General features: G+C 39.3%; 2 protein-coding genes across 3 annotated transcripts in view; both read right to left on the bottom strand.

The window, feature by feature from the left end:
* TXNDC11 (thioredoxin domain containing 11) overlaps nucleotides 1–2,852 on the bottom strand; it is a 30,519-nt gene extending 27,667 nt beyond the window's left edge. For both annotated transcript variants that reach the window (XM_074919714.1, XM_074919715.1), the window contains exon 1: nucleotides 2,636–2,852. In XM_074919714.1, the coding sequence (XP_074775815.1) occupies nucleotides 2,636–2,781 (146 nt within the window). In that variant the 5' untranslated portion in view covers nucleotides 2,782–2,852. The remainder of the gene's footprint in view (nucleotides 1–2,635) is intronic.
* Nucleotides 2,853–3,313: 461 nt separating this feature from the next.
* The window catches only part of ZC3H7A (zinc finger CCCH-type containing 7A), a 30,066-nt gene continuing 12,046 nt past the window's right edge, over nucleotides 3,314–21,333 (bottom strand). Inside the window, exons 8-23 of the mRNA XM_074919246.1 lie at nucleotides 21,008–21,038; nucleotides 20,201–20,481; nucleotides 18,210–18,417; nucleotides 17,201–17,265; nucleotides 16,257–16,449; nucleotides 14,397–14,558; nucleotides 13,569–13,765; nucleotides 13,239–13,336; nucleotides 12,000–12,181; nucleotides 9,915–9,991; nucleotides 9,236–9,369; nucleotides 8,769–8,874; nucleotides 8,153–8,261; nucleotides 7,157–7,290; nucleotides 6,654–6,817; nucleotides 3,314–5,350 (exon numbers count right to left, since the gene is read on the bottom strand). Coding sequence (XP_074775347.1) covers nucleotides 5,161–5,350; nucleotides 6,654–6,817; nucleotides 7,157–7,290; nucleotides 8,153–8,261; nucleotides 8,769–8,874; nucleotides 9,236–9,369; nucleotides 9,915–9,991; nucleotides 12,000–12,181; nucleotides 13,239–13,336; nucleotides 13,569–13,765; nucleotides 14,397–14,558; nucleotides 16,257–16,449; nucleotides 17,201–17,265; nucleotides 18,210–18,417; nucleotides 20,201–20,481; nucleotides 21,008–21,038 — 2,331 coding nt within the window. The 3' untranslated portion in view covers nucleotides 3,314–5,160. The remainder of the gene's footprint in view (nucleotides 5,351–6,653; nucleotides 6,818–7,156; nucleotides 7,291–8,152; nucleotides 8,262–8,768; nucleotides 8,875–9,235; nucleotides 9,370–9,914; nucleotides 9,992–11,999; nucleotides 12,182–13,238; nucleotides 13,337–13,568; nucleotides 13,766–14,396; nucleotides 14,559–16,256; nucleotides 16,450–17,200; nucleotides 17,266–18,209; nucleotides 18,418–20,200; nucleotides 20,482–21,007; nucleotides 21,039–21,333) is intronic.

Raw genomic sequence — 21,333 nt, 5'->3', positions numbered from 1 at the left:
GCTTACTAAAACACTGTGTTATCTACCTACTGCACAGAACCTATAAAAACTTAAACTCATTTCAAGAGAACAACCTGGTAATAAAGGAAAGCACATGCAAGTGCCTGCAGGATCAGCCCCTCTGACTGACAGGTCCTTAGAGTGGGGTTGTCCCCAGACATTTGCATAGCACCAGAAATAATTCAGGTTCTAAACCACAGACTTCCCATAATAATACATGTTATGTCAGACTTCATTTGGCTACTCCTTGAGGCTACTGCTGCAATACCTCAAACCCCACAAATGGACTCTCTTGTAGTAAAGGAATTTTCTCTTTCCATACTTTTTATCCATTGGTCTCAAAAGTTATGTGTTGCAAGCACAGTAGTAGCAACTATACTCTGGTGCTGAGACTTACTTGCAAACCATGCTGATGCGTGGTGAGAAACTTGTGTACTGTAGTCATAGCTAAGATGTGCAATTAACATCCTCCAAATTGCACGTGGAATTTTTACACTTGAATTTTCTAGTTTGTCTATTTAACTACAATCTGAAAAGCCAAACCCCTTTAATCAAATTTCCTGTACAGAGTACAGGGTGGTGAGAAGCACATTCCATTTCTGGGTCTTCAAAACCACAGCTAGCAGTAAAATGAAAGGTACATGCAGGTTTTAAATAAAGGAAAGCAGGTAGAAAACAGAAGCATCACTGTAAGTATAAAAAAACTCAGATAATTTTTTAGTAATGGTCAGTAAAACGAGGTTAAGTTCTGCAATCCTTCACCATACAGTCGGTAATACAACAAGAGCTTTACACTTTCATCTAAATTATCAGGTCATTGTGAGACACAAGACTACTGGAACAGAGGCACTGCTGCTCACAGAGCAACTCATTCATAGACTTAAAATTCACTCCAAATAATACATCCTCTGTGGACAGGTGAGAAAAGGTCTTAGTACTTCCCAGAATCAAGTTTTCTTCGAATAAAAATTGGACAGATTCTGGAGAATATGGAAGTAATCAGATCCTTGCAGCCTTCGCCAGCTCCCAAGATTAAACTCCAAATGCAGTAGATGTTCTTAAATTAATACAGTATGACTTGAAGATGTAGCAGTCACCTTGACCTAAAACCCATGCAGGTCATTCAGATCCCAGTGCAGGCTCCAGACGTGAGCTGCCCTGCTGCAGCGCTTTTACATGCCCACATTGCATCACCCAGCTCTCCCCGCACCTCCAGCTACAAACACCTTCTGGCTCCACGTACCCACGTATACCCGCATATACCAGGCCTCAGCAAACAGGAACCAAAGAGACTTTTGCAATGGAGAAAGTTCCAGCTCCCAAGAGCAGCACCACTAGACTGGGGGAAATAAACCTGCGAAGCATCCTTCTGTCTGAAGCAGGTGCAGGTAAAGGGGGTGTCAACACTAACAGAATCACGGAATCATCTGGGTTGGAAAAGACCTTGAAGATCATCCAGTCCAACCATTAACCCAACACTGACAGTTCCCAACTCCACCAGATCCCTCAGCGCTGGGTCAACCCGACTGTTCAACCCCTCCAGGGATGGGGACTCCCCCCCTGCCCTGGGCAGCCCATCCCAACGCCTGACAACCCGTCCTGGAAAGAAATGCTTCCTAATATCCAGTCTAAACCTTCCCTGGCGCAGCCTGAGGCCATTCCCTCTTGTCCTATTGCTTGTTCCGTGGTTAAAGAGACTCATCCCCCCTCTCTGCACCCTCCTGTCAGGGAGCTGTAGAGGGCGATGAGGTCTCCCCTCAGCCTCCTCTTCTCCAGACTGAACCCCCCCAGTTCCCCCAGCCGCTCCCCAGCAGACCTGTGCTCCAGACCCTGCCCCAGCTCCGTTGCCCTTCTCTGGACACGCTCGAGTCATTCAATGGCCTTTTTGTAGTGAGGGGCCCAGAACTGAACCCAGTAACTGAGGCGCGGCCTCACCAGTGCCGAGCACAGGGGTCAGATCCCTTCCCTGTCCCCGCCGTGCCAACGTGGCCGGCTGAGCGAGCCGAGGAAAGGCTTTCACCCGGTGCCGCCTCAGTCCTCCTGTGGCGACACGAGGCTGGAGTTTCTCTCCGGAGATGAGGAAACACCTTGCTCGGCAAAGCGCCTGTCCCTCGGGTGCGCCTGACCCGTGCAGCTGCCGCCGCACGCCGATGTCCCCCCATGAGGGGCACCCTCGCTTCCTCCCCACCCCTGGATTAGGCGGGGAGTGGGGGCCTCCCCCCGCGCCGCCGGCCGCTGCGGGTCCCTGGGCCCCGCGTCCCCCCGCCGCCACACCGCGAGGCGGGAACGGCCGCCGTTGCCATGGGGATCGCGTGCCGGCGGAAGGCGGCTGTCACCCGCCCCGGGAGCGGCCGCTCGGGGCCCGGCCCGGCCCGGCCCGCCTGGCGGAGCCCGGCCATGGAGCGCGGCCGGCGCGGGCACGCGGGGTCGCGCCCCGGGGGGAGCCCCGGCCCGGCCCGGCCCGGCCCGGCCGCCCGCAGGCCCCGGGGCGGGACCCCGCCGGCCGCTCTGCCCCAGGCCTCCAGCGCACGCAGCGCCTCCAGGAAGAGCGGCGGGAGCGCTTCCCCCGGCCGGGCCCCGCGAGCCCCGGGCCCCCCCGGCCCGGCGCCCCGCAGCCGCCACCCCCCTCCGTTACCTGCAGGTGACTTTGAGGGCGACGAGGAAGGCGCAGCCCAGCACGATGGCAGCGCCGCACAGCAGCTCGGGCCGCCGCGCCATCAGGGCGGCGCGGGGCCGCAGCCGAGGGGCAGCCGCGGGGCCGGAGCCGTCGCATAACGACATCGCCCCCGGCCGAGGCGGGGAGGGGTTCGGGCCACCGGGCCGCTCCCGCTCGCACACGTCTCCCTACGGCCCGCCTGCCAGCCGCGCCGGGCCGGGCGGGGCGGCCCCTCCGCCGGCGAACCCGCCGCCGCCACGTCGCGCCGCCCCGAGCAGGCGCAGAGGCGGCCGGGCCCGGCCTGGGCGGGGGGGGCCGGGGCGCGGCCCGGCGGCGGCGGCCGGGGCCCCCGGGGCGGGCAGAACCGGTCCCGCCGGGGGAGGGCGCGGGGAGCGGGCCCGGCAGCGCCGTGAGCGCGGCGGCGGGCAGCCCTCGCTCGGTCCCCGTCCCACCCGCGGCCTCGGGAAAAACGCGTTCAGAATTATTTCGCTCGGCTCCTGCGACCTGTGCAGGACAGCGTCAAAATTTCCGTCACCGGGATCCGTGAGTACATAATTCCCCAGGAACTCCTCCCGCTTCTGCGAGGAGCGAGCCCCCTCCGGCAGCTCTTCCCCCCCCAGCCCGCACACTGCAGTCATTAAAGATCTCACACCGTCCTTACAGAATTTCATGTTTAGTTTTGTCTAGAATTACTTCCAATAATTTACAGAGCACTTACATTAAACAATGACAGCATAAAATTCAGAAAACAATTCAGAAAGGCACACGATACAATCAGGTTTTGTCACAGAAATAACAGTGTTCATAGTACTCGATTTTAAGCTCAGTTTATTACAAACAATGTAAAAAAATTAGCATTGCAGCAGGTGGTATTTCAAGCACCAAGCTAATTTTGTATGCATACTGTACATCATATTCAAATGTACTTCTGCCTAGCATGTGAGGAACAGTTACTCTGCGAGTTCCCCTCGCTCTGGCTGAAGCATAAGGTGTTGTGTTAATAGTCGTTGTGCTTTTATTTTGTGAAGTGAAAGGAACACAGCATCCAGGCTTGTCATGTGTATGGGTATCACTGAACTTTGGTTCAACACATTTTACATACACAATATATGGCCAATGACTACATTCAAACTACAGAAGTCATTCTTAAAGCTCTTCTAATTATATAAGGTCAGGCAATAACAGAGAAAAATACTCTTGAAAGGATGGAGAAGTATGGAGGGAAAACAAAAATGTAGCTTTAGCTATTTTGAATGAATGAAAGAAGCTTAGGGTTTGTTTTTTGTTGGTTTTTTTTTAAAGAAAAATAATTAAGTGAACACACAGAGAAAGCTGAAAGCATGATCTGCAGAAAAGCCAAAATGCAACACAAGCTCCAGCGACTGTAAAGCCAAAAGGCTCATCAGTCCCAAGTCACCTCAGCCCGTGACTGGTTTTCCATTTCCCAGGGTCTGCAGGAAATGCAGCTGGAGATACCATTGACCTTGCAGCTGAGGTGGCTGTTAATGCCTAAACCAAAAGGCTGAAAACATCCCAGCACCACGTAGCTCCAAAATGCTTGTCTACTTCGCAAGTTAGTTGGCTATTTTTGTTACTTTAGTGATGTGATGAGCTAATGACAATACAGAAAACTGCAAACAAGCAGCTGGAGACACAAATACCAACTTACTAAGTTTTTAGCTACAGGTGCTCAAGCTTTTGCTAATAAGCAAATCATTGTTTGTTTTTTACAAAATCTCAATCCTGAGAGGCTACATGCAGAAAACAGCTTTGTGTAAAGTTCTCTTTATTACAGGCAACATTAGTCCATACAGTAATACACAATACTGACATACAAGTGTAATCTTTCAAAATCATCATTTAAACAGCAAAGACCAAGAAACAGAATTTTAACTACTTCATTTTCAAAAATTAACTTTTTTTCCTCCCAAGATCCTTTTTCAGTAAATTATATTGAAACATACAAATAGAGAAAAAATACCCATTCAACATATATTGTAGTTAAATGGTTATTTTGTTTAAAATCTTTAATAAGAAAATCCTTTTTAGCAACCTACATATAGATAAGTAGCAAACTTTGTTTTAAACAAATCCTCTCCATTAAAAGATCTGAAGAATTTTCATCCATCATTTTCTTCTTAGCCCATAACACTCTGTTTTGTAATACCTTGATACCTTAAAGTTTTTCAACTGAAGGACTGATACTAGGGGGCTTCCTAGATATTATAACCTCTCTTTCCCCCCCCTTCTATTTCCTAACTTTCTGTCCAACAGAAGGTGAGTAAGCACATAATACTTCAGATTTTTTTATCACCACTCTGTTTCATGAAAGCATAGACAGGTCTGCTCAATCCCCCTAAATCTACTATATTTTGCTGTTCAGGAGGAACAATATATGCCAATAAAAGCAGAAAACCTGCAGCTTTTCTGTCACATGCTTTTGATTATTGTCAAATTTTCTGGTTTATGCTTCCAGCTGATAACATGTATGTGTCATCTCAGTATTAGTTTAAATCTTTAAACAAAAAACTATATTTTCCAAAGTCATTATCGCTGGGAGCAATCAAGTGGTCTTTTCTTGCTTTGCTGAGCTTCATTCTTAAAACTTGTCTTCGCTCTTCCCACTCATGGAGTTCAGCATTTCCATGGGCAAATTTACAGTTGTTTCCTTCAGTGCAAGTACCAGCCATATATCTGTTAAGACAGATTTCAAATAGTGTTTTCATAGAATTATCGTGATCACTATTGTACCTAGCTATTTTGTTCCTTTTTCCAGACATGTTTTTCAAACACACTAAAATATTAAGGACGAAAAAGAACTGTAAGAGTATTTACTTTTTAAGATGATACTAACTCTGTTTAGCATTTGATTCTATTTTTCTTTCCCAGCTGTCAAGTATTTTTAGAGGACAGGAGATGGCTCTTTTCTTTCTGTTCTTCTGCTCCTACTAAGTCATTTAATGCCTGAAACTTCTAATTTCATCAGGTCAAGTTATCAGGTAAACAAAGACCTTATCATTTAAATCATTAAGCTAAAGAACTACTATTGTTTAAAAAATCCAACTAATAAAAAAACAAAGTTACTTAAGTATTTAGTTACTTAAATAAGTCCTCAGTATGACTTGAAAATCTGTTTTATCCTAGTATTTTTGTATTAAGGTATAAGCATGCCAGTTTATATTCACTTTATACTGCATGTCCAAAGTCTGTTAGTGTTCAAAACATGTAAAAGGGGCATGTAAGCTTCTATTCAGAGACTGCAAACAAAAAATATCTTGCTTTATATGCTGGGCTATTTCTGAAGATCTCCAAATTATTCAAAATCTTTAACTTGAAATGGAGCAACAGAGGTAACCCTACCAGCAAACTGAATCTTTAATTCCAGAATGCAGATTCCAAAGTTTTTAGCCTTCCAAAAAGATTCCAACAGTGGAAAGAACTTTCAACTGATTTACAAAGAATCTATTGCAGTCAGATAAACAGGCTGAATTTAAGAATTAAAGGGTGCAGCAAAACATACAACCAGTGCTGAGGAATACCAACAGGTCTTAGAAGTTCTCTTCCACACATTCATTAACATTTCCAATATCAAATACTCGATTCTAACAAATTTGTTTTAATGCCAACAATATTTCTACTTGCCTTAAAGCTCCAAAGTCACTGTCCAGCTAGGTGCTGTTCTGTGTTCCACCAGTAATTAATATGCAGGTGCCTAAACTTCTTATAAATACCAACAATATTTCATGCATCTGCAATAAACTTGCAACCCTTTATTAACATCACAGAAGCAATTACTTTGGTTCCACAATTAGGCACCTTGTCAGTCCCTGAGTTCTAACAGTACGTGTTAAAATACTGTTAATTACTTACTTTCTTCTTGAAAGATCTAAGCAAACCAAGAAATACTAGAAACACTGTCAAAACTAGTAACTGCCTTAATTATTTACACTATGAACTGTTATTTTTAAGCATTTTTGACATCTTAAAAACCACATACCTATCACAAATGCTAAAATATCCAGTTGGAAAGCGATACTGCCAGCAGTTTTGATCATCCTCGGTGTGGAAAACCTTCTCTTTATGCTTTTCAGAAGAAATGTGACCCTGCCATTGCTTCTCACTATTACAGTTCTTCCCACACATCCAACAGTGAAAATCCACCTGTTTTACAGAGAATTTGAAACAAAACATTAAAAACGCAATGCTGTAAGCACAGAACTGCTCCTAATACATTTTGAATGTTTTATGTTGACCTGTTAGGTAAACTGTTGTTTACCTAAACTGACACAGTTAGTGAAGTTTATGATCACCACTGGCTTTGGACAATTCAGAAGAACTGCTTTACAGCATCAGTTAAAGTTTGCACTGAGCGTAGCTAGTTAAGATCTAAGGAAGCACCAAGAAAATAAGGACACCAACATATGTTGCTGACTGGGGGAAAAAAACCCGAAACCTAAAAAAACCACATTTGAATTCAGAAGTATAGCTATGATTACTTACTGTAACTTCAGCATAGTCAGTTGGCATGTGAATTTGCTTCCCATTTTCTTTGTTTGCCTGTGCTGCTGTATCATCTCCTTTTTCTGGTTTTTGACTTTTTAGCCATATGTCATACAACTGCTCCAAGTCTTGAACTAATGAGAGCAGAAGCTAAAATAAGTAATTAGCAATTAAGGCAAGAGTTTGAGAATACTAGATAAATGACTGAGTTAGCAAGCCTAATTCAGTCCCCACCTATTGTAAGAAGAAAAAAAGGAAGGACACAATGTAGACAGTTACACAGTTTAGAGACAAAAGCCAAGGGCAATATGAATCTCTGGCTAGTTACCAAAACCCATTTCTGCCTATCAAGGGGAAAGTAAGATGCTACACATTTCTGAACAGGCACCCCAAGTACAGATGAAAACTGTGCCACTGTGTATCAGTATCTAAATTTTGAAGTAGTAACATAAAGTGTGCTACAGTTTTTGGAAAATGTAGTCTGCTTTTTTGCAGACCATGGTATTATCATTTATGTCATTTATTACTTCAAATTTTTGATTATTTCTCCCCAGTGATACTCTAATGGGATAACAAGTCAACAACAGAAAATAAAGAGCAATTCCCAGTAAATACACTGGGGGGGGGGGGGGGGGGAACTCTTCCACAAATAGCTTGCCTCCATACGTTACCAACAGAATCCTAGTGTGTGCACATGGCAATACAGAGTATAAACACCAAACAATATTGCTACATGTATCACACTATTTCTAAGACATCTGAAAAAATTGATACAAACTATTATTAAAAAACACACCAGGCAACAATTTTTATTTAGTACTGGTTTTGAATACCCAGTCTGGGCTTATTCAAATTTTTTTTTTTTAAAAAAAAAGGCAGCTGCAAGGTTTACTACAAAAGACAGCGAAAGAAAGTGGATTAAAAAGTAATGGAGGAAGATGAATGAAAAGCAGAACAGTTAGATTTACAACATGTTAGATTTACTCTTCTACTTACTGCTGTTCTCCTTCATATAGGTCCACATCTCTCTTTCCTCAGGACTGTGAGCAAATGAGCAGTTTCCATCATACTGACATTTCTTGCCTGAAGCAATATGATTACACAACTAGAATGTGAATGAAAAAAGAATCCTTATATAAAGTAAAACAGATGATGATAGAAAACCAGGTTTTCTTCCAGTCTTGGCTAGTGTTTCCCCTCCCAATCAGACATATCATTTAAAAAACAGAATCATGTTTATTTTATGAAAAACTCATATACTGTAGTTAGAAAAAGCAAACTGCTGGAAGCAAGTTCTCTGACTGCTTTTTGCCCCCTGTCAGATTACCAGACCACAAATATGTTTAAAATGTTTCTGAAATATTTACTGGAAACAGTAAGAAGTTAGTTAAATCACTTAAAGTTACTAACTTCCACTGATGAGAAAGGGCTTCAGTAATAACATGCGAGACCAGCGCTTTTCTATGGCTGAACTCTGTAGAAAAAATACAATAAACATATCCCAGAAAACCCCATGGGAATTTCTGCAGAACTGACAAAACCAGCCCCATTACTAGTATTTTCCAGTTACCCTATTTTCTTAACTAAAACATTAGTTTTCAAGTTAACATACATCAAATTGCAGAGGCACTTGTTTCTTCGCAGGAAGAGGACGAATGGTCATCCACTTCTTACGTTCGTTAGACATTACTAGCACCACACGGCGATCTTTGGTCCATCTAAAAGATGCATTCAGTGAAAGAAAATACTATTAAAGACACTTGGTGTACACAGAAGCAGAACCAGGAAAGCTCAGAAATGTTCTTTATAAAGCTTTCACCATACTTTTGAGATTTAACTAAGTTCTACTGAAACTTTACCATAACTGATAATTAAAAAACCCTCCAAATCCAGTCACTGAAGTGTTTCTCATTACCAATTATTAACGTACTACAAAGAGATGATTGTGTTCTACTTCAATGTTTTGTTTTTTTTTTTTTTTAATTCCCTGTATGACTCCCAAGCAGTAACAAAGTTTCCCGAAAGAGGTTTTAAATGGCTAACAAAACAATAAAATTTTGACTGTTTGGTCTTACTTACGGGTGTCTTGCCTTTGCACTACAGTATTTTTTGTTTCTGTCTGGCTCATTAACTTGACCATTTCTCCAGCACTGACCACAAACAAACTTCATCTTCAAATTAAGTGATCCATATTTCATTTGGTTCCCAAGGATCTTAAGCCAAAAAAATAACAATAACAATAAAAGGTATTTTGTATCTGCAAAGAAATCCATACATAATTATGAATTACCCCCACAATAAAAGTTTACAACACATGTCCGGAAGCAGATGTTACACTGTATGCCTTGTGATAGTTTGTAATTTCAAACTAGACATTTCTTAACAAGTGCATTGTTATTCAACTTATTTCTGATTTAGGTGTATGTACACAGAAGTTGTGATAATATACACAAACTAAACACATAAACATCCTACGTACTGAAAAGATAATTAATTGCCCCATGGCAGCTGACTTTGAAATTCTATTAGGTTTTATGTTCTGCCTATGACAGAATAAGCAAAGCAAAAAAGGAATTGCATAGAAGCAAAGCAGGCATTTTAATGTACATGGAGCTAGCTGAAGAAAGCCTACAGCGAAATAGATTATTTGAAGAGAGCATTGAAAAAAACTAGTTTCTAAAATAAGCTATATTATACACAGATATAGAAGAATTATCAACGTCACTGTAGAATTAGTTTAATGGAAAAATGAAAGTACCTGTGATCCATGTGCACTAGCTTCCATGTTCTGCCAGTATTTCTTTGATTCTTGAACAATAGTATCATGTGAAATACCTGTAAAGGAAGGGAAAAAGTTCTTGAGCACTTATGACTGTTATAGAATTACAGACATGCTCAAACTGGAATGCTACTGAAGCTCCAAAGTTTTGACCTATTTTTATATATCATATACATACACATACACACACTCGTGTGGATGTGGATATACATTTACATCCATACACTCACACACATATATATGCACCCCCCCCCCCCCCCTAAGAATCTCATGAGGGCCTCCAAAACAGAAATGTCTGTATTGTCACACTGAAAAGCAAACATAGGTTTCTTACTGACATGTTGCTCAAGTAAGTTAAGGTGCATCTTTGAGTATTTATTTAAACATACTGTACTAAACATCTACTGAAAATCTAATTAGAAAAGCTACACTGTGTTATCCAAAATGCAAGCTGACAGACATGAGATTGCCCCTGCCTTCTTTACAAAGGTTTTAAACAAGCACTGTTAATTAGGTTTCAGAAAAAAAAAAATTTCTTATAAATACTTTGGCTAAGGTTCCTATCGGAGCCATATTGTAGCACACATACTGTAATGCTACACAAATACAGACTGTCATCTGTGTTTGGATTTGAGGGTTGGCAAAATGTTTCTTTCCTGAGGCGGCATTCCTTTACTTCCCACACCTTACACTGAGAAGAGGAAACTCATTGAAAGAGCTGAGACTGAGCTTTAGCTGAGTTTGGCAGAGCGTGAGGGCAGCATGAACACATCATAAAGTAAAAAATATGCCTTCTGTGGCAAATCAAATTTCTTGGAAAACCCAACCCTTACTTCAAAATAGAAATTACATAGCATTTGCTATCCTTGACTTTATAAGGACAGCTGCGAAGAAAATAACTGTTTTACTTTCACAGAGAACCTTCTAAAGGCTCATCCCAGGAGAGACAGAACATGAAAATCAGGAAAGAAACAGTCATCTCTTATCTCTGTTTAACTTTCTTAACCCAAAATTTTCACGTCTGTATGACATCTTGTGTCAGTACGCCTGTACAAAAATCTAGATAGAAAACTGAAGCAACAAGGAGCCTCTTCTTCAAAAAAGGGACAGGTGAGGAGAAATCACAGACATAACAGGGCAAAAATGCCAGAAGCACAGAAGCACTGTAACTTCTGGGATTGCCACATTTTCCTTTTTCCACCGTGCATTGCAATGATCCGACATGATTAAAATACGTAAAGTACTACTGTCATGCAGAGCAAGGTAGGAAGAATGAGCAACTCTTATGCGGTACAAATTATTTACTGCCAATAGTTTGACTGCTTTTTAAAAAAAAATAAATCATGGAGTGTTTAGAACTCATGACCAAGGAATGGACTGTAAGTACAGAGACATGTTGTTCAAAAGCTATCAGCTAGAAATGAAGCAGTAAAATGTTATCCTCAAAGAAGTCAACAAAAACAAGCTAAAAGTAGCCTAAATGTCCTGTGTAAGCAAGAACAGAAAAACAGTTAAATTTTATCAACGCATACACTAATGAGACACAGAGGAGCAAACCGGGAAGATTTATTTTCTGACTCATTATGTAAGAATATAGAATGGCACTAAGCTAAATGAGAGGTTTAACCGTGGAAAAATTTCATTCCTGTTCTGGAGGATGGAGGGAAATGATGGTGTAAAATATTTCAAGCTTTCCTTTCAGTCCTCTGTGAAATTTGATCAAGATCTTCCGAACTTTGAAGTTTTAAAAATAAAAAACAATCTAGTTTGACTTGGATTTAGTATCTGCTTCAGACTTCTAGTTTTATTTCAAGAAAAAAAATATCATAATGAACAGTTTTGACGGGATTTATCATCAAAACCTTGCTAATTTTGAACAGCTAGTAGCCTACTCAATACTTTACATCATATTTACATTCCTGATTATTGATTATGCTGTATGAAAGATTTCACCAAATTGTAAATTAATGCACTGATCCCAAATTGCTAATTTCAGGAGGGAGTTGAAACAAGGAAGTAGTGGCATTACAATGAAGAGTAAAGCGAGCATTTTAGCAAACATACCTGTTTCCTTTTGCATTATCCAGACTTTAAGCTCTACCAGACTGTGAGCATAAAAGCATTTATCCTCTCGTAAGCAGCCATAATGCACCTCATGTCTGCACAGGTCAAGCTGACATCGAACTTGAAAAGGGCGGATTTTGGAATATTTCACCATCGTTTCTCGCAAAATGTGGACAAGGCACCTGTTTTGAAAACAGTCTATTTTAAATATTCCTTAAAATTACTTTGTTCATCTGTGGAAAATCACAGAAAATAAACGCCCTTCATCATATCTGACTCAAATGTCTTTTTAATACTTTTTCATTGAAATTAGAAGCACAGAAACGTTTCCAGAAGGAAGAAGTATCTAATTATCACTTCTAGGCTGAGTAAACCAACATCGCGAAACAGTACTCTTGTGAAATCCACAGGTTCCTCTTCTGCAAAGCATTACTGAATTCCATCCAACTGAATCACTGGTTTCCAAGAGGAAAAACATATCGTGTCCACTTTCAAGTATATATCCTGATCTGATTACAAACACAAGTACTTACTCTTCTGTACAGCACCATTAAAGAGCTGACGCATCCCAGTAACAGCCTAGCTCTTACAGCTGTAGTATTTCCTCAGTATAGGGAAGTGGAGCACAAACAAAACAATTAAAATGCTCCCACTTATGTTTCCATCATATAAAAATGTAAGTCTATTAATTCTCTGAAACTTATTTAACACTATTACCACTATGAAGCTTTTGTTAATTTTCAAAGGATAATTAAAGACACTTTCCTCACACTGTTTTTTATCAACTGAATTAATAAGGACTATGATCTATTTCAGACACTGTAATTAAAATAAACCTGTTCTTAACTGAGTGAAAACTACAGCAAAAGAAGCAAAACAGACTGAAGAGCAAACTTAAGAACTCTATATTAATTTCTCATCACACTTCTATTTACATCAAGGCAGCTCACCACACAGATAAACTATTAACAAACTGACACCGAAACCAGTAAGATTCAAACATGAGGGTGCATGCCACTCATTTTGAATGCACTGATAACAAAATAGTTCACTTTCAATTCAGTTACATGAGACAATCCTTGTTCAGTAACTTTGTCTTATCAATACTGCCAAAGCATAACAGTCAGTCAGCAAGGAAGAGAAGTTAATCAACAGGTAAGAAATGAAAGTCAATATTAAAAAATGTCCTGAAACCTTTGCTTTTAAATTTGAAACTTAGAGATAGTACTTCAGACATACTTGTTATCTTCGAAGTCATGCATAGCAGGGTGAGAACAAGAAGATGAGTTATCCTTGTTCCTTTTGCTTATTATTCTGGGTTTATGATCAAAACATTTCTGGAATACAAAAACAGGTAATTATAGAGTATGTATTTTATACATTTAAAAATATACCTTACCTTACAGATTGAACAGAGACCAACTAGTCTCTAATCCAAAACTAGCCAGATTATTATTGAATATGCATTTCAAAATTCACAAAATAGTCATGTATGAACTAAAGCATTTCTTTACGGTACTTTTATTATCTATTATCATTTTTACTGTGTCATTAGAAATAAAGCAGCACCTCACAAAGAAACATAAATAATCCATGATGTTCTTGAAGAAGTCGGGACACAGTCAAGTTGATCTTTCCATTTCCTCCAAAGAGAGCTTCTCGACTAAAGGCTCCTTTGCGCTCCAGTGTCCACACATCAATCTCCTCTTGGCAATAGGCAAACGTGCAATGACCTGGATATCTGCATTCCTCTTCAGCAGCAACATCTAAAACGGTAACACTGAGCATGACATTGCGTTTACACAACTTTCATTGGAAATTCATCTTAAAACTTCCACTATCTCAACTTCAAATGCTTTTAATAAAGAACTTCTTGCTGTAAACATCTCACTTAAGTCCAGCATTCAGAGGCAAAACGTTATCCTGATTGACTTGCCAAAAATGTAAGGCTTCTCAGAAAGGCTGATGCACACCTCCATCACGTACCCTTTTCTAGTCTAAGGCAACCATGCTGAGAACCAGAATACCCTTTGCTTAAATACAGCTGTTAATTCATCCACAAGATATCTTGCTTACTTTGTAAGCAGAGGCTCATACTGCAAAAGTCTAACAAGAATGCTTTTTTGTTGTTGTTTTGAATAGTAGTCCAGCACTTGGCAGAAAAGTTATTCATGATGAGGAACAGTACAGAAGTACAGTGCATCTTCTCTAAATAATCACATTAATGGTCAAAATATGGCTCTGCTTACAGCCTTTGAAAATATAAACAAGCCAGTGAACTTCCTTCTCCTCTTCCCAGGAGTAAGATTAAAAACTCATTCTATACTTCACTGTGGAAAAACTAAACTATATTACTTCAAGTGTAGGCATTAGCATCTTACTATGTCTAACACATACCTTTACATATATAATATGGTCCCACATACTGTGTCTTTGTTGGTCTTGGACGTATTTTTTTCCATGATTTATCTTCAGAGTTTTTTATTCTGCCGATTAGAATATCCTTCTTACATTTATGTTCTAAACTGGGATGGTAAGCATAATCCAGTAATTTAGGACCTGAAACAACCACAGAAAATTGCTTATATTTGCATAAATTGCAGCATACTTTTAACATCTCCATAAAGACTGGCACATAAGACCAAAAGCAGAGTATATGAACACACTGTATAGAATTCCTACTTGCACCAGCAACTCTGAAGGACCAAAAGTCATTAACAGCCATGTTGAGCAGAACAGAAAAAAAAATGAATACTTACAAAAGGACCAGTCTCAGCAAGAAAAAAGCCCCACAAGTTATTTGGGGAGGGATGCTGTGTTACAAACCTTAAGATTATTTTGGCACAGCAACAAATTGCTGTCTTTTTTTTCAAATTCCAAAGCATACATTTCCATAACTAATTTAAAACTTAAATTGCTTATTTATAGTAGTCAATGCAGATGAATTCCAAGGACCAGCAAATGGCTCTCTTAACCTTCAACTTCTATTGTATCAGAACAGTTACAATGTTCAGAGACAAAACACGCTAGGTAAGGAGTACACACGTGCCAAAAATCTAAATGCCAATTCCAGATCTTTCTGATTTTGGAAACAAAAATATGTCTAGCTTTAAACTCTGTCTTTAGGATGATACTCAAGATTACATTACCACAAAGATGAAGAAATCAGGGAGAAAGTCTGAAGACAAGCAATGCTCAGTGAATTTTGCTATTTAAGGGACTACAAAAACAAGAGCATGACCCAGTTTCCCTGGATAAGAAGCTGATGAAACAGTACAATTTCAAAAGTAGGTAATAAAAGCAGGAGGCACTTAAAGGCTTTGATAGAGATGCCAAGAAACAGAAGAAACAGATGCTTGGATACAAAAAGTGAAGCTAGGAACATCCTAAGTACTTCCACCAATATTTTATAGCTCCTGCTTTTAACAGAACGTGTTCTATGGTTTTTCAAACATCACTTCATGGATTGTTCTTGTAAAAATAATTTTAAACTAATGTAAAAGTTCTCAAAACTACAATAGTCAGCCCTTAAAAATCTCAATACAGTTCTTTATTAGTATATCAATGACACCTATAACTTGAAACACGATGCTTATTTTTAAGATTAGTCTTGATAAAAGCCATTGCCTTTAAAATATGGCTCTGTTTAACAGCAACAGCTCAGGCCTAAAAGATTAGTTATATTAAAGCCTAATACTGGTTAAGATCCTTTGAGTCAATACAGTGGAGTTAATTATTACTAAGGTTTGGAAGCCTCAAGATTATGATTTAGAATTAGTTTGAAAGAACAATAAAACAGATGGGATGTGAAGGTTACCAGGTACTTTGAACTGCAGTTCAATTCCCCATGGCCAATCAGAGAGAGTATTGCAAGTTTTTTTTAGTCTTGAGCAAAGGTGTCATTCTTCACAGTACCCTGGGGGTTGGGAGGAAAGCGAATACAGAATGTGAACAACCTTACATAGTAAACCTACAGGTTGGGGAAAGCGTGTGGTGATTTGTGGTGGTTTTAGGAATACAAGAATCTATTAGGACAAGAAATAAAGACAAGAAGAAAGAAGATAAAATAGCTGCTGGAACATTTTACCAGTTCCTTAATTGTAAGGCTGTACTACATCTGCAAAGAACAAGTCAAGATTAACAGTTTAGAAGTCAACAGTATTTTAACTTATGAACCCTAGAATTTTAAATGTATACTTTTTATTAAAAAAAAAAATAATAAAAAAATCAACCCAACTGAGTCCAAAAGCCACTTACCTTTTTTGACAAAACATAACTGGCAGGCCTGTCTCAGGTCATGTGTGCCTTCTAATGGGTTTCTTCCCGCAAGTGCTGAAGATACGGGTATATTAGCAGTTGCACTGCTAAAAACATTTGAAAAGTCATTTCTAGTTTGGCCTGCAATTCCCATGTAATTTTCGGACCCAAACAAACTACTGGGGCCATTTATCTGTTGGAAGAAAGCATATTTTACTTGATCCATATAATTTACCTACAATTAAAGTTTAACCTACTGATGTTATTCTTCAAAGTACAACAAAGACTACACACAAAAAAATCATAACACAAACTTAATCACATGTCTTAAGAAGGGGACACCAAGATCTTACAAAAGCTGTATAACCAGCACAGACTAAGCATGTAACAAGACCCAGCCAGGTACAGTGAGAAGAGCAGCACTTGCCAGGCTAATTATTACTCCATCCTGCTTCATGAGGCTGAAACCCTTCATGCCACACTTGCCCACACAATCAATGGCCAGCAGCATGACTGAAAATATACAGCATGCCTAGAATATAGAGACCAGACAGATTCACAGACACAAGATGATTTCTGCTCTGCTCCATAACTAGGACAGTTCTCCAAGATTCCTAACATTTGGCACTTAGACCATAAGAGATTTTCTTCCTTAGGTTGGTTATTTTACAGTTCCACAGTATTTTACAGCAAGTTCCTCAGAATTGGAAAGTGGCTATGACAGCAGTCAAAGTTTGCATACAGAAAACAACCTTTGTAAATCTTTTCTTGCATTGAATTGCTGTTGCTGTGAGCTACTGTACAACTGTTTTTCAAGCCAGATTCATATTTTAATGGTAAAAGTGCCATTTCTAAAGAACAGAAATTTCTACTGTAAAAACTGAGATCCGTGTTAAGCCTTCAACATTTAAACTGATGTGAAAGAAAACACGAAAAATACTTACAAACAACGGGGAATTATTGCTGCTAAGTGTTGGTGTTCCATCTCTAGAAGCGGAACTTGAGAGGTCTAAAGGAATAAAAAGAAGTTTTAATTATTTCAGTTCCCCAGAACATCCTATGCAAAAAATTATTTATCATTCCTGAGAACTACAAGTATCAAAGGTTTCATTTTTTGACAAACATCAAAGGTTTTTTTATTGCTGATTATTTTTTTCAATAATGTAAAAGCCCCTTGTAAACATCTGGGCTGAAAAATTACTAGGTAATCATCTTCAATATAACCATCTGATTAACATCAGCAGTAGCTTCACAGATATATGCTGAGGCAACATGAAGATACTTGTGCAGTATAAAAAGGGTAGCTAGATAAGCAATACCTGGCCATCAGACATGAGATGAAAGATGGTTAAGAGAATTCTTCTATTTTTAATTTTATTTTGTAAATTTGGCTTCATTCTAAAGAGAGCATGCTCCTGTAACACTAGTAATTAAAGATTAAAATTTTATTTAATCTTTTCTAGTTCATTGACTATTTATATCTCATTATTTCACATACCTGATTTCACTACATAATTATAGTCCATAGAGTCTGAACCCAAACATGTAATACTGGTATCTTTTCAGAGTACACAGTTATACCAGCCTTTTAAAATTCTATGGCCAAACTATCAGAAATGGTTTAAGCTGTAAAAACAGCTTTGTTTTGAAAAAAAAAAAAAAGTTTGAAGGAACTTGGTTCCTTCTTTATACTTACTCACCTGAAACAAATAGCTTACACAGTAAATGCAGAAAAACTGACCAGTAGGAGCTTGGAGCATGCTTATGCAGAACTCAAGTAAAAAAGCTTTATTTATAAGTTCTTGTGTACAGCCAACACTGGTTATCAATACTCTCAAAAACTGTGAGCACAGATCAGATGTTAAATATTACTGAACAGTTGTGAAAACTCATTTGTTAAAAAGAGAAGCGCTCTCTCTCATAAAAAGTGAAATATTAAGACTCATTTCTTACCTCTTTTTGGGTCACTGATTGAAAAGGTGCTTAATGGTGAACAAAAATTTTCCAGCGAAGAAGCCAAAGGCTGTGAAAAGATTTCTGAAAGAGAAGGTGAAGGAACAAATCCTGCACTAACTGGCAGTGTCCCCAACAAAGAGGCAGAGAAAGGTACACTAGGAGCTACGCTTCCTGCAGGAATAGGTCCTCTGGCTCCTGTAGTTTGCTGGAAAAAATTTAAAAAGAATGTCCACACGCAGCAAAAAAGCTCTTAAGAACACAATCTGCAAAAGTGTTTCTTTTAGTAAAGTTTCTGCAACATTTTTGTAAACCTACTGAAAAACAACAATAAAAGGTACACTACAGCACCGTTACAGAGCTACAGTGCACACACAACTACAGTAACCAAACCCTGAACAACGCCCTACTGCCAGAAGTTATCCATGAATCGACCACTTCAAATTTCACTTAGCTAAAGTTTATTAACTTATTAACAGATTTGGATATTTTTATGAATCAGATCAGAGCTGAATTTCCAAATTATGTTAAAAACATAAAACAACAGGGAAGAGTAGGAAGAGGCAGAAATCAACATTTTTTTTTCTCTAAATAAGGAGAATATAACTCTTTATTGTGCCACAATTTGAATTAAGAGTTAGCTTTGAAATAAATCCTCAGATATAATCAAATAATACCATGTTCTGCAAAGACTAGATCACCTTTTTTTCTCCTCCATGGAAAATAACATCTTCTGCACACCTTTGCTAAGGACATTCCAAGTGGGGCAGTTTCCTTCCATTCGTCCTGTAATCCCAAGAAGCTCCCCCCTTGTCTGGAGGGTGACCAAATAGGTCTGAACAGAGTTTGGCCAACGTGAAACTCCCTCTGTTCCCCAAGTTGTTAGCCTACAACTCATTCAAGATTCTGCACTACACAAATTGCAGTCTATCTTGGAAGATGGTATTTCCTCCCGCTTTCACTATGGCAGACTTCCTAGGAGCTCTTAAAAATAATTACGTTCTACAGTTCTGAATACTTTCTACAAAGCAAAGTGGATAAAACAGAAAATTAGATGCCCAGGCATTTTTAATTTAAAAATTTACAACTGCATCCACAGCTGAATGAATTAAAATCGCAACTAATTGAAGAATTAAATATGCCACAGCCTCATTTAAAACTGCAATACTAAGGGCTTCAAATGACTGGCAGGGCCACAGCAGAGAGTCAGTAACTGTGCTGACAACTTCTGACATCTCTGCTCATCAATCAGAGCTCTCATTCTGACTAAGAGGTGAGGAACTGTGTATGCTTCACATTCTGTTGTAGCTCTGGAATAACGGTGTAATTAAGAACAATTCTTCACGTGTCTAAATTTCTCTAATAATCTCTTCTAAAAATGTAAAAAGTTAAACTCATGATGGTCTAACTATTTCTGGTTATCCAGGAGGTGGATCTGAACAAAGCTCTGATCACAGAGATACTAGTAAACACGCTGAAAGACCATGGTGCAAGTACTACTGTCCTGCAAAGCTATTAGCGTATGTTTAACTATAGTTTATACAGCTACAGGGTGGCCCCTCCAACACACTCTCAGGCTGTGAGAGGGTTTATTTGAACCAAAAAAATAATAATAAATACACACTAGCCTAGACTTCAAATGTCTACTTCATTTTTCACAGTACTTCCTGGAAGCAGTATCCGTCCCACTGTGGCAGCATTGGTGGTAACACAACAGCATTTCTGAAGTAGTATCCCTCCCCCAGCAACCTCACTCAGGTTTCCCAACACACCAAACCAATGTAATTGTCCTTGCAGCTCTGCTGGGTCCTGGTATCTTTACAGTCACATTTTTAAGAATGTGCACCTGGGAAAATCAACCCAACTATGCACAAATACAGCTCGGTGTAACTAGGAAAGGTAACACATTTCACTACCAGCCCACTTGATAAAAAGACAAGATCTCACTCATAAGGACAGTGTTTTGAGAAAGAAAAACAAATAAATCTTACCATTACATTTTCATCTGGATCAGGCACAGAATCAAGTAATTCATCAAGTTCTTCCCCAATAATTATATCTCCATCTCCACAATCTAAACATGCTTCTGGCATAGAGAAAGAAACATTCCCTCCATTTGCCAACACTGCAGAAGGCAAAGAAACCTTTTCCACTTGCAGAGGCATAACAGAAGATAGAGATGGTACAGGTACTGATGACACTTTAGACACTTCAGAAGCAAAATTTGATGAAGAAGCAGCAGAAACCTTCTCTTGCTTCTGGTCAGATAAATCTGAAACAAGTAAGAAGGGAATGACTGGAGCTTTTGTTCAAAGATGTAAAAATATCTCACATAACCTTTATCCTGACAGTGTGGGAGGGGAGGGAGTGGAGAAACACGAAGAAAGTTTAAGCAAAATCCTATTAAATGTTTTCAGCTTCCACTAACCTCCAGCTCATGTGTCCCTATATATCAGTGTTTATGTATTACTCAAACTATATAAGACAGGAAAAGTTACAGACCTGATACTTTACTAAATCTTTGCCATATTCTCCCATTTCTATTTTTCCAAGGGAAGGAGAACAGTATGAGACTATCACTATAGGAGCAATCACAATCACATCAGGTTAAGGAGACCAAAAGAAAATTTGCTCAGCCACTTAAATATGTTGTTTAGAGGTAAACAGATCAGACTTTTGTAACACAGATCTTTCAAAGGGCACGATGAATTTTCTTGCAAAATTTCATAACAAATAGAATGAGATATGCATGACATACCTACTTCCTAGCATTAATATTGTAACACAACAAGACTCACCTAACTCAATATCTTCTACAGAAGAAGGATTCTGTAAGTGAGAAAAAAAATACCTCTCAGCACTCTGAACATTAAAAATTTTCAAATACATATCTACAGACCAAGAATGTAAGTTCTCAAATTTAGGTTTTATAAACTTTGAAATTGATGAAATCTCAAGAAATTTAAAGGTCAAATCATTTTTTAGATAAAGCATCCATTTGCAGACTGAAATTCACTCAAGGTATCACTAAAAATCTGCAACCAACCAACAAAAGTGAGAGTGATACTTCAGGGAATGAAAGAGTCTAAACAGTATCTTAAATGAGCTGTTCCTACGTTTCCTC

Source organism: Athene noctua, chromosome 15 (genome assembly GCF_965140245.1).
Source record: "Athene noctua chromosome 15, bAthNoc1.hap1.1, whole genome shotgun sequence".
Classification (NCBI taxonomy): domain Eukaryota; kingdom Metazoa; phylum Chordata; class Aves; order Strigiformes; family Strigidae; genus Athene; species Athene noctua.
This window is presented reverse-complemented; position numbering and strand designations above follow the sequence as displayed.